At 49.7% G+C, this 18,629-nt stretch overlaps 1 protein-coding gene across 1 annotated transcript in view; it reads right to left on the reverse strand.

Annotated features, from left to right (window-relative positions):
* Positions 1 to 1,897: 1,897 nt before the first annotated feature.
* TUSC3 (tumor suppressor candidate 3) overlaps positions 1,898 to 18,629 on the reverse strand; it is a 96,868-nt gene continuing 80,136 nt past the window's right edge. The window contains exons 8-10 of the mRNA XM_029076407.1: positions 17,425 to 17,499; positions 13,550 to 13,640; positions 1,898 to 2,596 (exon numbers count right to left, since the gene is read on the reverse strand). Coding sequence (XP_028932240.1) covers positions 2,581 to 2,596; positions 13,550 to 13,640; positions 17,425 to 17,499 — 182 coding nt within the window. The 3' untranslated portion in view covers positions 1,898 to 2,580. The remainder of the gene's footprint in view (positions 2,597 to 13,549; positions 13,641 to 17,424; positions 17,500 to 18,629) is intronic.

Consider the following 18,629-nt stretch of genomic DNA (forward strand, 5'->3'; position numbering starts at 1 on the left):
CCAGCGCTTAGTACGGGGCTCTGCCCACGGCGCTCAATAATTCGATCGACTGTCATTGCATTAGAAGAAAAAGCCCGCCTCCAAGAATAAGCTAACGAGGGACTCTGCACTCTGTGAATGTGCAAAGGTTGTCCTTTATCGTGCTGGAGCGTTTGAAGTTTTCAAAGCCTGGAGCTGTTTTCAGTGTCACCTCTTTTCTCGATACGACCGTCTAAAGACCGTCTAAAGCCCACAGCCGTCTCCTAGGTTTCAGCTCAGGTGCTCCATTATTCATCCGATCGTATTTATTGAGTGCTTACTGTGTGCAAGGCACCGTAGAGCTGAGGCTTTATCCCACCACAACCTTAAAATGCCTCCTCTTCCCTCCCGCCTCGCTCTTGGCCACCCAGTTTCATCTCGCCGCAGCAGTGACGGTACCCGTTGAGCGCCTGCCTTGCGCGGTGCCCTGTGCTGAGTGCTTATGCCCGGAGAGAGGCGGTCAGGGTGCCTCGCTTTGCCTTTTCCGCAGCTAGCCTCCTCAGCCCCACTAGCGTCGTGGGCAGAGCGGCTCCGGCGTGTTCGGGCCCAGATTCCCACCGTGTTGTCCGTCATCAGGTCTGGCCGCCCGGCGTGGAGTTGAGTCTGTGAGCGACCCCGGCGGGACCGTCCGAAGGTTCAGTTGTGCGATGTCTACGGGGCGATGGGCGGTGAGGGGAATCCCGTTTTCCCTACCGTAGGCAAGTTCCCCAATTAAACCACCTGCCTTACAGCTCCCTCGATCAGTGGTATTTATTGAGCACTTACAGAGCACTCTTCTAAGCCCGGGCGGGAGAATACAAGCGAATAAGCAGACGCGTAGCTCCTTTGTGGGCGGGGAACGTGTCTGTTACTTCGTACTCTCCCAAAGGCTTAGAACAGTGCTTTGCACCTAATAAGTTCTCAGTGAATACAGTTGACTGACTGAGGGACTGACATGTTCCCCGCCCTTAATGAGCTTACGGTCTCGACCCCCTTTGGCTGAATGATGCCGGGTTTAAGGCTGGAAACTGTGGGCAGGGAATGTGTCTGTTTATCATTCTGTTGTTACGCTCCCAAGCACTTAGAAGTACAGCGCTCTGCACACAGTGAGCGCTCAATAAATACAACTGAATGAACGGCTTGCCTCTGAGTCATCGCTCACTACCGTAGAGGGACGGGGTGTGAGGAATTATGCCCTTCTGGTGGGTTAGTCTAAGGATAAGGATGCCCTGCCTTCCAGGCGTAACTAAATTGGTGCCCGTGAGACTGTACGTTCCTTAAGGGCAAGGCTCGTGTCTTCCGACTCATTCAAACTCTCCCAAGCACTTAGCATTCTGTACACTGGAAGCGTTCGATAATTCCCACTGATTGATTGCTTACCCTATCTTCGAGGCTCGCCTGACCTGAGCGAAACAGGTCAACACCGTTGTTTTAATGATCGTCTTGCAGTCGGTGAAGTTTGTGAGTTTCTGAAAATATTTACGGTTACTGGGGTTGAACTGTGAAGGCAGAGGCAGGACTTTGGTTTCTCGCGAGAAAGATAATTTTTTTGATTGTCAAGAAACAGTATGGTCGACGGGAACCCATAAACCCTTTAGGAGTTTGAGAAATAATGGAAATCTTTTTCGCGCGTTGATTTCCATTCCTGGATTGATAATTATTTTTTGCTTTCCCTGAAGCTTTAGAAGTCAGCCATTTCCCTTTCTTTGATCCCCAATACTTAATGGCACCATTTTTTGGAATTACATTGCCAGGTTTACAGAATTCGAAATCTTTGATTTGGTATTTGATGCATTTCAATGTAAGTCATTCCCAAACTGGCCATGCGTCAGTGGAAAGTTGTTCGGTTAGTCCCTCTGAGGGAATTTTCAGCTTTACGATTCCTGAAAAAACAACCACCTTTGTAATTCTACTCTTTATTACTGATCCCGTAGTCATTATCAGCATCGACAGAATTTACCGATCAGTTGCTATGCACCGAGAACTGCCCTAAGAGCTTAAGGGCTGTACGGAGAAAGTAAAAAATAAATGTCGTCCTTCCTCTTAAGGAGTCTAGTCTACTGGGGAGAACAAGCAAGTAGACAAGATGACTTTAACCGTCAAAAGCAACCAGCATAGATCAAAATAACAAACACATTTCCAAACCAGGAGTCTATTACAGAAGTCATGCATATTACTAAGTTTGCCTGTCCAGGCTAAGAACCCTCTAAATACAATGGATCAGCATAAAGTCTTAGTTTCTCTTACTAGCATTTGGTTTCCTCTATCCATCGTATAAAGCGAATTCATGACGATATTGCAATTCAAGTCGTACACAACTGAGTAGACCGTAACGAACTAATGCTCCTCCGTACGGACTTTTAAAAAATCTACACATGAATGTCTATAAATTAAACTGTGAACGGTTTTCACCGTTTCAAGAAAACTCCCAGTTACTTAACGAGCCACCCTGAACATCTCACAATCACCAGTCGGAACAATTCGGGGATTGGGAATAAATAAATACGACGTTCGAGAGGAGATGGGATCGGGAACAGTTTATCTTCGGGGAGAACATCTTTCGTATGCAAATCCCTCTTGCCTTCATTTAATTAAGAAGCTGGAAAAGAAAGGGAAAAAAGATTAAATGATTAAACGATGAACAGGATGAGCGAGCATAACGCTTAGCCTTCCTGAAAGCTCAGGGAAACAACAAAAACTAGACCGTAAATATTTAAATTCCCTTTTATAAATTATTCAATATTTTTCCGATGGATGATACACTTAAAAAATGCCAAAACAAACCCCGCTTTCTCCTCTCATTCCTTCCCCTAACTTAAGTCCACCGACATCCTTACAGCAGCTCGTTCTCCCTAACACAGTGAGAGGGTTCCGGTCAGCTTCTCCCTTCAGAGCTTCACGGCTTCCTTCCGAGTCCAGAGCGTTTTAAAATTTAAAACACACCACCGAGTGCCTCTGCCTCTTTCCTAAATGCAGCCACTGGCATTCGTTTCACAGGGAAGCTGCTCAGCAGGGCGCATTGCGCTAAGCACTCGGCACAGCCAAGTGTGATAAAGGAGCATTTCTTCATTTTGAAAAGCTTTCATTCCCTTGTCCTGAATTAGTTTTTCAGCTGAACAAGTGGGTTTTTTTTTTTTTTTTTTTGTTGCTGTTGGTGGTTTTAAGGCGGAATAAAAATAACTGGTTATCGAAAGTCGCGTCTTTAAACTGGGCACAGGGCGGAGTCTCGAGATCTTGTGGCTTTGGTTGGAGCTCATTTTGGGCAGGGAATGTGTCTTCATATTCCGTTGTATCTCCCAAGTGCTTAGAAGAGTGCTCTGCACGTAATAAGCACTCAATAAATACCACTGACTGAATCTTGTATCATTCAGTTGTATTTTCTGAGCACTTAGAATCTGCACAGAACACCGCACTAAGCACTTGGGAGGAAACACTATAACAATATAACGGACACATTCCCTGCCCACCACGTGCTTAGAGTTCAGAGGGGGAGATAGACATTAATATCAATGAATTGCAGAACTACGGATATGTACGTAAGTGCTGCGGGGCTGAAGGAGTGGTGAATAAAGGGAGCAAATGAGGGCGACGCAGAAGGGAGTGGGAGCGAGGGCTCAATCAGGGAAGGCCTCCCGGAAGAGCTGTGTCTTCAACAAGGCTTCGAAGGAGGGGAAATTAACTGTCAGATACGAAGAGTGAGGGCGTTCCAGGCCAGACGCAGGACGTGGGCGAGGTGGGAGGTGAGACAGACGAGATGGAGGTCCAGGGAGTAGGTTGGCATTAGAGGAGTGAAGTGCGCGGGCTGTTGGAGAGGAGCGAGTGGTCTGCAAGAAGCGCTCGGTAAACGCCACTGATGGATGGATCGACTGAATCGTGGGACGGGGCGTCACTACTGAGATCCAAATATGAGCCTGGGTCCCCTCCATCGCCCACTCCGCATTTCCCCAGGTAGCGCCGAGACTAGGCGGCAGTGACAGAGGAGCTTCAGAGAACGGAAAGCCCCGGTTCTCTGGAGAGGCGACCTGTCGCTCTCTCGGCCAGAAGGTCGAGGTCGGCTGTAAGGAGGGGGCGGAGGGTGTATCTTGGGGTCGGGGTAGCTAGATAAAGAAACGGTCCTATCGAGGGATAACGGCCCAAGTGGCCTATTCTTCATCGGCACCTTCCTAATTTGGGGCTCCTGCCCGGTCTCTTGACTCCGGGCTAATCGAGGGCAAGGATGGTGTCGCCTCAGTGTTCTGCGGGTCCTCCCTAGAGCAGTGCACCACCTATACACTCAGGACCCCGGCTGTCTTTTCTCCTCTGAGCAGGGGAGGGCGCGGTCATAAATAATCGTTTATTTATGTGTCTGTTTATGGATATTAATGTCCGTCTCCCCCCTAGACGGTGAGCTCGTTGCGGGCAGCGAATGTCTGTCACTGTACTCTCCCAGCGCTTCCTACGGTGCTTTGCACGTAGTTAAGTGCTCCAATATGTGCCGTGGAGTGGATGAAGGAATGAACGGCACAATGAGGAGAACTGGGCATACCGGCAGTTGGAGGGTTGCATTCGCGGGAGAATTTTTAAAAGTTTTGAAGGACAAGGGGCAACCTTTACGAAGTGATTATGGCACTGAATGTGCACCAGCTATGTGGTAAGTGCTGGCAGGGATATGAGATCATCAGTTAACGGTATCTGTTGAGCGCTTACTGTTTGCAGAGCGCTATACTTAAGTGCTTGGGAGTGTGCAACGCTGGAGAGTCGTGTCCACCAGGAGCTTACAGTCTAGAGGGGGAGGCAGACATTAAATTATGGATGTGTACGTTAGTGCTGCAAGGCTGAGGGTGGGGTGAGTAAAGGGTCCAGATCCAAGCGGCAAGGGTAATAACGATAATGACAATAATAATAATAATGTTGGTATCTGTTAAGCGCTTACTCTGTGCCGAGCACCGTTCTAAGCGCTGGGGGAGATCCAGGGTCATCGGGTCGTCCCACGCGAGGCTCACGGTTAATCCCCGTTTTACAGATGAGGGAACTGAGGCCCAGAGAAGTTAAGTGACTCGCCCACGGTCACCCAGCTGACAAGTGGCAGAGTCGGCATTCGAACTCATGACCTCTGACTCCCAAGCCCGTGTTCTTTCCACTGAGCCACGCTGCTTCTCAAGGGTGGTGTGGAAGGGAGTGGGAGTAGAGGAGACTAGGGCTTAAGTGGGGAAAGCCTCTCCCAAGGACTTGAAAGTTGGGAAGAGTGGTGGTCTGAAGCCGGAGAGGGAGGTCCAGGCCAGAGGTGGGACGTGGATGAGGGAAGCAGCGCGGCTTTGCGGAAAAAGCCCGGGCTTGGGAGCCAGAGGTTGTGGGTTCCGATCGGCCGTGTCAGCCGGCAAATGGCCCAACCTCTCTGTGCCTCAGCGACCTCATCCGTAAAAAGGGGATGAAGCCTGGGAACCCCACGTCGGACAACCCGATAACCTTGTACCTTCCCCAGCGCTCAGAACAGTGCCCGGCATGTAATACTCCAGGCTAATCGAGGGCAAGGATGGTGTCGTCTCAGTGTTCTGCGGGTCCTCCCTAGAGCGGTGCGCCACCGATACACTCGGCACACTGGCTGTCTTTTCTCCTCTGAGCAGGGGAGGGTAAGATATTATTATTACGAGGGGTCGAAATGAGCAAGCTGGGTTGTAGCAGGCAACCAGCTAGGTAAGACCGGAGGGAGCGCAATCCGAAAGGAGCAGGGATCGTATCCCCATTTTCCAGGTGAGGAAACCGAGGCAGCGAGCGGCTCGGTGACCCGCCCGAGGCGACCCAGCAGACCCGTGGGAGGGTGGGGACAAGAATCCGGCCTCCGTGCTCTCTTTCCGCTAGGCCAGGCTGTCTCCCGTTCCCCTCCTCCGGGCAAGGAAGTATTGCCGGCTGGAGATCCTTTAGATGATTGGATTTATTCTGTGTCCGTGGGCAGCTCCTTTCAGCGCTAACGGTCGAGATTCTCGTTTTCCACTTGAACCGCGTGGGGAGAGGTGTTCGGTTCCCCTGGTAAAAGCCGACAGTCGGGCGTGCGGCAGACCAAGGCGGCTGTCGGCCGAATGTAGTCCCACCTGCCCTAGAAGCCGCCGTCAGCTCGCGCAAGGGTGGCTTGGAAAGGGATTGTTTTGACCTACGAAGAATGGAGAGGCTAAGGAGGAAAGCGGAGCGCTCATTAAGAACGAATGCTCCGAATGGGGAACGACAGCCGCAGCGGGACAGGAGCGAAGGGGAAGCGCACGACGGCGTGGAACGCGGGAGGCTCCGTTCTTGTCTCGGGAAGTTCATTAATTTAGAAGAGCGGAGAGGCTGGCTGCTACTGAGAGATTTCGCGGGCGGGCACGGTTCTACGAGACACGGGATGCCCGGAGGAAGCTTTGCCGAGACCCAACACCCTTAGCTACTGGCCTGGTCGTGCCCCCTTTGGTTTTATGGTATTTCTTAAGTGTTTACTATGTGCCAGACACTGTTCTAAACACCGGAGTAGATGCAAGGTAATCGTGTCCCACCTGGGGCCCACAGCCTGAATTCCCGTTTTACAGATGAGGTAACTGAGGCCCCGAGAAGTGAAGTGACTGGCCCAAGGTCACCCAGCGGACGAGCGGCGGAGCCGGGATTACCGCCCGGGTCCTCCTGACTCTCGGGTCCGTGCTTTAACCCCCGGCACACACTGCCTTCCGAGAGAAGCAGGCGGCAACCGATCTAGGGGACTGCCAGGCTCGACAGACGGAGGGGCACAGGCTGGGTGGAGATTTTTTTCTTTCAGAGGAACTACAGGAAAGGCAATTTATTTTTTATTTTGAATTAGTTGCTTTTGTTAGTTGAATTTTAGTTGAAATTAGTTGAATTCTGCGCGTCAGGGGGATTATGGACTGTGTGTCTCTTTGTTTTCCCCAGAACTGGATTTGATGTTATTTCTTGGGGCAAGACTAAATTCTCCCACCCCCCCCCCCCCCCCCAGCTGACAGCTAGGTAGACCTATGCAGGGAGTGAGAAGCCGCATGGCCTAGCGGATAGAGGCCGGGCCTGCCTGGCAGTCAGAAGCTGCCTTGGGCAAGTCACTTCCTTCTCTGTGTCTCCATTACCTCGGCTGTGAAGGGTGGATTTCGATGACCTTTGGATATTTGCTATTCACCCCCACCCTGCGACACTTGTGTATCCTCGCTTTAAATTCTGTCTTGTACATAATTAATTTTTATTCACGTCTGTCTCCCCCTCTATAGTGTAAGCCTGTTACGAGCAGGGAACCTGTCCAGTAATTCTGTTGTATGGTACTCTCCCAAGCGTTTAGTACAGTGCTCTGCACGTAGTAAGCGCTCAATAAATGCCGTTGATTGGTGGCTTGATCGAAAGCCAAAGCAAAATCACTTGGTTTATAACATGAAAGGACAATCTTGTTCGGATAGGGAGGGGAGAAAATGTGTGGTTCTTTTATCATTTTGAGGAATTAGTGGCAAGTCGCTCGGTGATATTTGAAAGAACACGTTTGGGGGATCCAGTCGTGGAATTGAATAGATTGATGTTGATGAATTAATCCTCGCAATAATAAAGCCTAGGGAAGGTTTAAGGGAGCGGGGTGAGAATATCAAATTACTTCCTTCCTCTTTTCCAAACACTTGAACCGACAGAGGAAAAAGAAGAGCTCCTCGGTTGGGCTGAGATCACGCAGAGACTAGGATGAGAGGCAAAGTGATCTATGAATCCGTATTCTCGGCCCTGCTAAGTTTAGGAGTAAAACGTAAGACGGTTGGAAAAGCCATAGGGAAAACTAATGAGGGAACGTGGGTTGGCCACTATTTATTGCAAGCTGGAAGCCAATCAATGGAATGCTTCCTGTGTGCAGAGCACCGAGTAAAAAAGGGCAAAAATGCAGATAGTCATTTGAAAGACTAAGGAGCAGCATGGCCTAGTGGCAAGAGCCCGGGCTTGGGAGTCAGAAGTCGTGGGTTCCAATCCCGGTTCTGCGCCACTTGTCTGCTGTGTGACCTTGGGCAACTAACTCACTTCACTTCTCTGTGCCTCAGTTACCTCATCTGTAAAATGGGGATTGAGACTGTGAGCCCCATGTGGGATAACCTGATTACCTTGTATCTACCCTAGCACTTAGAACAGTGCTTGGCACATAGGAAGTGCTTAACTGTAAACTGCCTGTCGGGACCGACGTTCTCCATGGGACCATGGCTTCCGCCGGGCCAACCCGAGGATTAGTTGGGGATGGAAAGCTGGGGGAGACTTTGGGAGACCACCTCAAGGCTACAAGCACCCGGGGAGGGGCTAAGCCAGGCTCAGCTCCTCAAGGGATTGGGGTCAAAGAGGCAAAAAGACTGTACGCTCACCGTAGCCCACCTGCACTCTTGCGGCATACTCCCCCGAGCGCTCAGGACAGTACTCTGCACACAGTCAGCGCTCACTCAGGACACGTCAGCCCCCTCCTCAAAAATCTCCAGGGGCTGCTTAGCCACCTCCACATCAAACAGAAACTCCGCACCGTTGGCTTTAAAGCCCTCTATCGCCTTAGCCCCCTCCTACCTCACCTCCCTGCTCTCCTTCTACAACCCAGCCCGCACACTTGGCTCTTCTGCGCGCTAACCTTCTCACTGTGTCCCCATCTCGTCTGCCTCGCTGTCGTCCCCTGGCCCACATCCTGCCTCTGGCCTGGAATGCCCTCCCTCCTCAAATCCGAGAGATAATTACTCCCCCCGCCCACCCTTCAAAGCCTTAACGAAGCCACATCTTCTCCAACAGAAACCCCACTTTTCCTCATCTCCCACGCTCTTTTGCATCACCCTCAATTGCTCCCTTTGCTTCCCCACCCCCACCAGCCCCTATGTATAGATCTCTAATTTGATTTGTTTGTATTGGTGTATGCCTCCCCCGCTCTAGACTGTGAGCTCGTGGTGGGGAGGGAATGTCACTGTTTACTGTTGTGTCGTACTTCCTCAAGCGCTCAGTACGGTGCTGTGCACACGGTAAGCGCTTAATGAATACGACTGAATGAATGAATACCACTGATTGATAGAGGGCTAACACCCACACTCAAAGTGACACAGAAAAGGAGCGCCGTCTGAAGGGCAGAGAGCTCACCGTACGCACTGAATTTCATTAAGATAAAGCCGCTGTGAAGAGGAAGTGGAAAGAAATCCTGTAGGACCCATCGAAGAAGCCAGAAGGGATCGCCATTAAGGATGTAACAGAAGGCGGGATTCCCAGATGACAGGGAAATGCGTGAAAACCTAATGGATCATTCGCAGAGGCGGCGGATAGGAAGAAGCCGGGCGCAATGGGTAAGGTTTACCAGAAGTTGAAAGGAAATATTAGAGGGAATCGGGAAGACTTGGGAACGGTTAATTAGGCCGGGAGAATCATTAAGGAGAGATGAAGTCAGATAACGAAATCGAAAGATTCTGGAAAGGACAGGAAATAAAACACTACACTTTGCGGGCAATAGTTTTGTGAGTTCAAAGAGAAAGCACGACAGAGGATGGCACTGTCACTAATTGGTTCTGCTTGCTCTTTTTTTTACGGTGTTCGTTAAGTGCTTCCTATATGCCAGGCACTGTACTAAGTACTGGGATAGATACAAGGTTGGAGCCAATCCATGTCCCCCGTGGGGCTGACATTCTTAAACCCCATTTTACAGATGAGGTAACCGATGCCACAGAAGTGAAGCGACTTGCCCAAGGTCACACAGCAGACAAGTGGCAGGGCTAGGTCCTTCCGACTCCCAGGCCCGTGCTCTATCCATTAGGCCACGCTGCTTCCTCCAGGGGATGCCAGGCGGCCCAAGGAGAACGTCCTGGTGAGCGAGGAGGGCCTGAGACTCTGGGGGGAGGTGGAAGGGAACAAAGGTGGAGGGGAAATTCGGCCTCAAGTGCCTTGATCAGAAAGGAGAATCAGCCCATCGCCTCTATGTTTTATAGGGGGAGAAGCAGCGTGGTGCAGTGGAAAGAGCACGGGCTTTGGAGTCAGGGCTCATGAGTTCGAATCCCAGCTCTGCCACTTGTCAGCTGTGTGACTGTGGGCGAGTCACTTAACTTCTCTGTGCCTCAGTTCCCTCATCTGTAAAATGGGGATTAAGACCGTGAGCCCCACGTGGGACAACCTGATTCCCCTGTGTCTACCCCAGCGCTTAGAACAGTGCTCTGCACATAGTAAGCGCTTAACAAATACCAACATTATTATTATTATTATTATTAGGGGGACGAAACACAAAATTGCATTATCCTTTGGTCTCCCTGTCCTTAGATGGATAACAAATACCACAAAAAAAAACAACTCCAAGCAAATTGGGTTGGATTCAGCGCCTGTCCCCAATTCGCAGATGGAGGTGGAATTAGAGTTATTAAATTAAATGTCTTCTAATACGTTTGTCATTCCGAGGGCCCTGTCAGGTGGTTCCGGAGAACTGACCATACCCTTTAGAGTGTCGGTTCGTTGTGGGCAGAGAATGTGTCTGTTATATTGTTGTACTGGACTCTCCCAAGCACTCAGTCCAGTAAGCTCACGGTAAGAACAGTTGCAACCATTTCCCCTTCCAACCGCCCCGTCCCTTGAGTTCGGCATCCTCAGGGATGACGGTGCTGATCGGAAAAAGAAAAGTGACACGAAATTTCAACTGCTCTAAGATTTGTTGTGCGGCGTACCAGAGAGTGAACTAGTTCCATCTGCATTGCACAGACAGCAGCGTCGATTCAGGTTCTGCTGTGGCACGAGCTGAACGGCACATTCCAGGCTCACTGAGTATCTGGACAAGTTTCATCTTCAAACCGTTGAAACATTTCTAGAGCAGTAGGTTTTCAGAGTCTGCTAGACTCCAAAGCAACGCGTCGAGTGGAAAAAGCCCAGGTCTGGGAGCCAGAGGACCTGGGTTTCTAATCCTGGCTCTGCCACTTGTATGCTCTGTGAACTCGGGGAAGTCATGGCATTCTCTGGGCCTCAAGTTACCTCATCTGAAGAATGGGGACTAAATCTTCCTCTGACGCAGACTGTGAGTCCTATGTGGGACAGGGACTGTGTCCAACCTGATTATATCCACTCCATTGCCAAAAAAACAGTGCTTGACACATAGTGCTTATCCCGCCTCTGCCACTTGTCAGCTGTGTGACTGTGGGCGAGTCACTTCACTTCTCTGAGCCTCAGTTCCCTCATCTGGAAAATGGGGATGAAGACTGGGAGCCTCTCGTGGGACAACCTGATGACCCTGTATCTACCCCAGGGCTTAGAACAGTGCTCTGCACATAGTAAGCGCTTAACAGATACCAACATTATTATGATTATTATTAACAAATACCATTAAAAGATTTATTATTAATAATGATAATAATAATACTCTGGTATTTGTTAAGCGCTATATGCCAGCACGGTATTAAGTATTGGGTGGATACAAGCAAATTGGGTTGGATTCAGTGCCCGTCCCCAATTGCAGATGGAGGTGGAATTAGAACCCATGTCCTCTGACTCCCAGTCCCATGCTGTATTCACTGGGCCGTGGATTTCTCCCTCCGTCCCATCCACATCCCACTCCCCTCAGGACTGAACCTCCACTGCTCTGCCTCATCCCCAACCTGGGCTCCCGGGCGCTGACTTTAGCTGAGGAAATGCTTTCAGGCCAGAGATCCCTCTGGCCAAGACACTCGGGCTACTGAGGCCACTCGCGTGGCTACGGGCCTGTCCTTATAAGAAGCTCGTGCTCTCCCCTTAGTCGCTTGACCCCTTCCCATCTGGAACAACATCACAGATCTTATCCTCTTCCTCCCCAGCCTTCCTACGAGGTTCCCCAATGTTGGCGGGAGATTCCTCTAGAGGCGTGAGCAGACAGACTGGGGACTAAGTGGAATATGCCAGGTTAAAGCGGGGAATGTCAGGAGCCTCTAGAATACCGAACCCCTCTGGGGCTTAAGAATCAGCCTCTGGCTGGAGAGAGGGTGCATGTGAGGTGAGGAAATTTGGGATCGAGGCTTTAGAAGGAAGGCATTTCTGACTTAGCTACTGTTCAGACTCCGGCGTTTTCAGGGTTGCGCTTAGAGACCCTTGGCACTCTTTGGAAAATCTGTGAGCTCTTCATGTCCCCCTCAAGCCTCGCGAAGTGTCATTTTCCAATCCTTCCCCGTAACCCAGGTTACTCGATTTTCATTTACAGAACTATCCAGCTTTGCACGACTTCCGACGCCTTCTATTTCCCAGTTGTCACGATCCTTCTAAACAACTTTCTTCCCGGGGTACTTAACCTCCACCTAGATCTCTGTCATCAGCAATATCTGCGGTCCTTTGTGTTGCCTCATTTTAACTCGGTGGATAAATTTTAGTTCCATTATTCTCGGAGAACCTCGGGTCACGAGTGCCGAAAACTCTATGCCGAATTCAAAGATGACAGAGCGGTGGGCAAGGTGAGGACCGTAATTGTATTGGACCCCATTTTCCTGTTTCATTTTATGTTCCCGGTTCTCTCCTTATTGGCTCTTTCAAGCGGAAGCCAAGTTTCCCTCTCTGAACAAAAGTATACTATGTGTTCTGCAGCTTGTAAACGGACTCGTCTGTCCTGGTACTAATTTATTCTACCCTTCTTGCCACTGTCTTGAACAAGTTTCCCAAGTTTCTCTAAGGCCAAGATGTGTAATTTACTCCTCTGGAGTAATTTAGGAGGCGAGTTCTGTTTCTCTTCCAAAGGGGCTGGGCAGGGGATATTAAACTGCTAAGGACAGCGAAGAGAAACCATTTAAAACTGACCGATAAAGCCTCGAACAACCTCTGAATCACCCATATCATGATGTAGCCCACATCAGGTAGGATGCTATGGCTAGATCAGTAAATTTTGTTGGAGGAAAGAGTAGGAATCTTGCTAGCTCTGTGCTGAATATGTTATTTTTTAGTAAAGTCAGAGGTTCCCAGGTCTTGAGCTATTCATATGCAGAGTAGGGAGGACAATCGTTCCTACCTTTTAGGTCTGATGTTCCTCAAATAAATGAGTTAATTTTTAGAAAGGGCTCTGAGAATCTTGGTTTGAAAGGCACTTTGAAATTACAGAGTATTCCCATTTCCCTTGATTTATAGATTCCATTAGAGCAGACATGCACTTCAAATAAGACTCCTGAAACACCCAGAGAAACAGGATATTCGCCCCCGGAGAAAGTGTCTCATTTTTCTTTGCTATTTCTGCATCTCAGATCTGATTAGCCGGGCAAAGCAAACCATGTTTTTAGGGGGAAGATGAAAACGCCTTCATAAACAAAGACGGGATGTTAGTATGCTTTAGCTGAGTTGAGTGGAGCACTGGTGGCCTAGTGAAAAGAGCTTGACCCTGGGAGTCAGAGGACCTGGGTTCTAATTCTGCCTCTGCCACTCATTTGCTCTGTGACCTTGGGCAAGCCACTTCACTTCTCTGGACCTCGGTTACCTCATCTGTAAAACGGGGATTTAAGAACGTGAGCCGGGACGGGGACCGTGTCCAACCTGATTAGCTTGTATCGACCCCAGCAATTAGTACAGTGCCTGGCCTGTGGCCCGATTTTGTCTTGGTTTCATTTCTAAACAGTCCCACTAGTATCACAGAAAATATTACCTGTAAGGGTAGCCGTGGTATTTGGAGCGAAATATTGACAGCAGAAAACTAAAGAAGAACACCACGAGTCCAAGTCCCACCAGGCAAATGACTGAAAAGTAAGGAGAAAAGACAGGGAGGCGTGAAACAGATCATTCCTTAGTTTTCCCTCCAGGAGACCACCAGTTCAGAAGATTAAAGGTCCCATTCAATTATCTATTCCCAAAGCTGGCAGATCTCAGAAAAAAACAAACCCCCCTCCACCCCCCACCCCCCCCAAAAAAAAAACCATGGATAATGTAGGACAATCTTAAACCAACAGTATCAGTCAAAATTTATTTGGCAAATGGCAACACTGTGTACATTTCCCTTTCTGTTTATCTGTTCTCACAGGAAGAGGTGACGATGAGTAATGAAACTGCCAAAAGCAGCAGCAGTAGGAGAGCAGGTAAAATTAGTCCGTAAATAATCAGGAGTGGCGGTTTCCTTTCATTTGTTGTGGTACTCTCAGATTTTGTGGGAATGTACCACTTGGGATGAACCAGCTCCCCACGTCTCTTTGGAAAATGGCTCTTTGGCAAATGCAGCTATTCTGAACAGGGTAGCCGGTGACTGAGAAAAAATGAAAAATCTTCCAGCGTTTCTGGTTATCGGATCTAAATCGGCTTCTTACCAGAACTTACAGGGAGGATGTGTAAAACACTTTATGTCCCGAGGCTGAAGAAACAGTAATGCTCCTGAAACCAGGGCTCATTCTTGTTTTCGCACCCAAAGGAAGAATTTTGTACTCCAAACTAGTTAAATAAGGAAAGGTATGTGGATCCTTCATCAGAATGTGCTAGGAAGAGTTTTAATGATTGTGATACCTATTTCATTCACTGCACAGTGAAATTTCCTTTTTGCTGGCTTCAATCTAATGTTCGTAATGTTTCAGCCAGATGCTGATACAATTCAACCATCTTGGTCCAGATAGCGCTGGAAAATTCCCGCCAGTGGAAAAGGTTTCTGAGCTCCACTGTATTATCTTGGTAAAAATCAATTTTGTTAAAATACATGGCAGAGCTCTGTAGAAATGACTATGGCCTGCAAATTCTATTCTCTCATTAGTTTCGGGCATTTGCCTTAAATCCAAAAGCATGACAGCCACAAAGTGGAGGGGAGAGAGAGGAAATTGAAGGCAAAGGAGGAGAAAGACAGAACAGATAAACTCCAAACCCCACTCCGAGCGACAGCACAGAAAACTTGATAATTTCCCCCCCTTTCGCTTTGGCTTTGTGACGGTTTAAATCTCTCGCCGTTGAGGACGACAGACCCGAGGACAGCCTTTCTGACATTTTGTTTCAGATAACATCCCTGAGAGGAATTTGAGGTGCACAATGGCAGGAAGTCAAATAGCCCCAAGGAATAATACTTTCGGATGGGCCATCCCAGGAATAGAGAATTATTAAAGTTCTGTTCAGGAACAAAAAACACTTAAGGGTATAATAATTCATAGCTCCCGAGGTCAGAGACCCCCGTCTTTAACTTCTATTGTGAAGGCCCAAGTCTTAGTACCCCGGGGGGAAGAAATACAATTGATGATTTGGCAAGGTTTCTTTTTACAATTGTTTTTCTTAAGGAAACACTCAATGCCGTGCGCACTTAGGGGAAGAAATCCGCTGCCTCGGATTCTGCGAGGTCCAGGGACCGTTTTCTGGATAAAGTCGCTCGTCTGGGCCTGCGGGTTAGCCACCCGGGCCTGAAGGGCAAGGAGACCCTCGCGGAATAGAGTGAGTAAACCAAGCAGGTGGTTTACGTGCTGTAGAAACCGGAGGGCTCCGCTTCCTTCCCTGCCCGACAGCGAAGCCCTACGTTAACAGGTAAATGAGTGCCCCATGAGTAGCTGAGTCACCATGATAGACAGCGGCTTCCAGGGGGAACGGTGCTCCCGCCAATCCCCTGCATGGACACAGGGGACTGACCCCAATCATCCACTCGGGCGGGTGGTGGGGTACGGGGCAGATGTTCTTCCTGTTTCCCGAAAGAAACGGTGAGGCCCGCTTCCCGCGCAGAGGTGATGGTGGCTATTCTTTTTATTTTTCAGTGGTACCCATTAAGCGCCTACCGTGTGTCAAGAGCTGTTCTGAACACTGGGGCAGATAGGAGCTCGTCAGGTCGGACACAGTCCCTCACGGTCTGAGTATTGAATCCCCATTTTACGACTGAGGAAACGGAGGCCCAGAGAAGCGAAGTGACTTGCCCAAGGTCGCGCAGCAGGCAAGGGGTGGATCCGGGACTAGAACCCAGGTCCTCGGACTCCTAGCCCGTGTCCTCTGGGCAAGGCACTGCAGTGAGTTTTCAGGAGCCCAGCCGGCATCTCGGTTTATGGCTGGGCTTGGGCAGGGCACGGAGGGATGGTGTGCCCTTAAGGTGGGGCATCCGCTGTCCTGTTTCAGAGATCTCCGCAGAGAGGCTGGACCGATGCCCAGCCAGCGGTTCCGGGCAACCGCGTCCCTACAACAGGGCAGGGGATTAGCCCGGCTGGGCCGGGATCCCTTGCTCGTTGGGGGGGCAGGAGCCCCAAGGAGAGTCTAGGCCCAAGGCCAGGCTGGAGCGTCAGGGGTCAGTTTAATGAGCTTGTAGCTTCTCTGACCGACCCCCTCTCAGGATCACACCTGGAAAGTTTCCGGTCCTCTCCCAGTCTCGGCTGCGGGAGGGAGAGTGAAGCAGAGGCCTGTCCGTTCCATTCCTAGCTCGGGCAGTGGCTAGCGAGCGGCAGGCCATCTGCTCCAAGTCAAAACTCCCCCTTGCCGGGCAGCAAGAAAACATTTTTCCTGCTAAATATTTTTACCAAGAAGACATTATGGATCCACTACCCGAACCACGGCAGGTGGAGGTGGGGTGTCCTGGAGTAGCTGCGTCCACGGAGTCGCCAGGGGTTGGAAGAGACTCGACGGCATAAGACAAGACGAGCGTCTCTCAAACCTGCTGTGTAGACTCCGGACTGCCGCCGGAGGATTAATTCAGAACAGTCAGGATCATCTGGGATCACGGCAAAAAGCCGCGGGGCCCAGGTGAGGAAACAGCATCTGGGCTCTCGTCTCGCTTTCCAGATTCTCACTGAGAATACAGCACTGAGAAGCAGCGTGGCTTGGTGGAAAGAGCCTGGGTGTGGGAGTCAGAAGTCGTGGGTTCTAATCCTGGCTCCGCCACCTATCAGCTGGGTGGCTTTGGGCAGGTCACTTCACTTCTCTGTACCTCAGTTACCTCATCTGTAAAATGCGGATCAAGACTGTGAGCCCCACGTGGGACAACCTGATGACCTTGCGACAACTCCAGTGCTTAGAACAGTGCTTGGCACATAGTAAGCGCTTAAATACCATTATTATTACTATTATCACCACCACTGGGCAAAGATGTTACCTGAACTTGCTCTCCCGGGGGCTTTAGAAATGCAAAAGGAATCGAATCAACCGGCTCGATCTGCCAGGCTGGCTTGAATAATAACAATAATGGCATTCGTTAAGTGCTTACTATGTGCCAAGCACCGTTCTAAGTGCTGGGAAGAAAAGAGATTTTACAGTGCCGTCTGAAAGACTTTTGCGTTTGGGCACTTGCCTCGGTTAAACAGTCGTCCACCGTCTAAGCTTCCCTTTGGAAGGTTCCATGTAACAGTTCCCAATGATACTTCCCCTTAGTACAACTTTCGGGAAATTCAAAACGCTCAGAGGCCATGTAGCAGAATAGGCTCAACGGGGCCCAAAAGAAGACCGAGAGCCTGGTAAAGACACCCCCAAATTTAAGGTTTCTTTGAAGACTTAATCCACCGGCTTTAAGGAAAAGCGTCTGAACGGCGTCTCCTATAAGTCCTAGAGATTTCAGTACAATTAAAATATAATTGGCTGTGGGTAACTTACTTCTCCTTTTTCCAACATCCCCTTTGGAGGTTGCAGCTTCGTTTAGGAGAACCATCCCCATGGTGATAGCAGCATCTACGGAGGTTGTCAAGGAAACGGCAGAACTGTGGAGATCAGGGTGAGCCTGTGTAACCTGATTTCATGTGGTATGAACCAAAAACGTCAAAAACGTCCCCGTCCGGCTTGCAGAATATGGGTATTACAGACCTTTAAATATCAAGGTAATTTCCTCCGTCTAATATACCCGGTTCGGGTGCGCACGACATACCTGCGCACACCTGACTTTTTTTCAGCAGTTATAACCCGAGATCGGCAAAGTTGGAAAACGTTTAGGAAAGCCTGTCGATGTTTCAGTTTTAAATGAAGCCTTACGAAATCCTACGGTGGTTGGGAACTGTGACATTTCAGAGAGAACACCCAGGTCCACGACTGTTTGTTCAGACCTTGACTTCAGGGCAAAGCATTTAGAACTAAAAGGCAGCACGGTTTTTCCCTCCCCGCTTCGCGATTCCCGGCTTAAACGTCCCCGCGAAAACAACGCCCGGGCATTCGTTTCTTCTTTTCTGGAAAATATCAAGGAGAGAGAGACTTCTGATAACGGATAGCTTTACAAAGGCACACATGATGATCAAAAACAATCTAATATATCGTGACCCAGAGCTACTCAGTTGATTGAAATGGTGAGAGAGAGAGAGAGAGAGAGAGAGAGAACGGTCACTGCCGTACTTAACGTCCGTTCTGAAGGGGAGTGAGGAGGGAGTGTGCCATATTGGAAGATGGAATGAAGAAAGAGTCCTCCCCCTCGAGACTGTGAGCTTTCTGTGGGCAGGGATCACGTCTACCAACTCTACTGTACCGTTCCCTCCCAAGCACTCGGTAATAATCATAACGGGACTCGTTAAGCGCTTACTTTGTGCCAAGCGCTGCTCTGAGTGGTAGGGTAGATACGAGCTAATCAGGTTGGACACAGTCCCGGTCCCCCACGGGGTTCACACTCTTAATCCCCATTTTCCAGATGAGGTAACTGAGGCCCAGAGAAGTTAAGTGACTTGCCCAAGGTCACACAGTAGAGATGTGGGAGAGCTGAGATTAGAACCCAGGTCCTTCTGACGGTCCCAGACCAGTGCTCTATCCACTAAGCCATGCCGCTTCCCGGTAGCAGTGCCCAGCGAATACTACGGGCTCAATAGATGGGACTGATCGAA

Source organism: Ornithorhynchus anatinus, chromosome 12 (assembly GCF_004115215.2).
Source record: "Ornithorhynchus anatinus isolate Pmale09 chromosome 12, mOrnAna1.pri.v4, whole genome shotgun sequence".
Classification (NCBI taxonomy): domain Eukaryota; kingdom Metazoa; phylum Chordata; class Mammalia; order Monotremata; family Ornithorhynchidae; genus Ornithorhynchus; species Ornithorhynchus anatinus.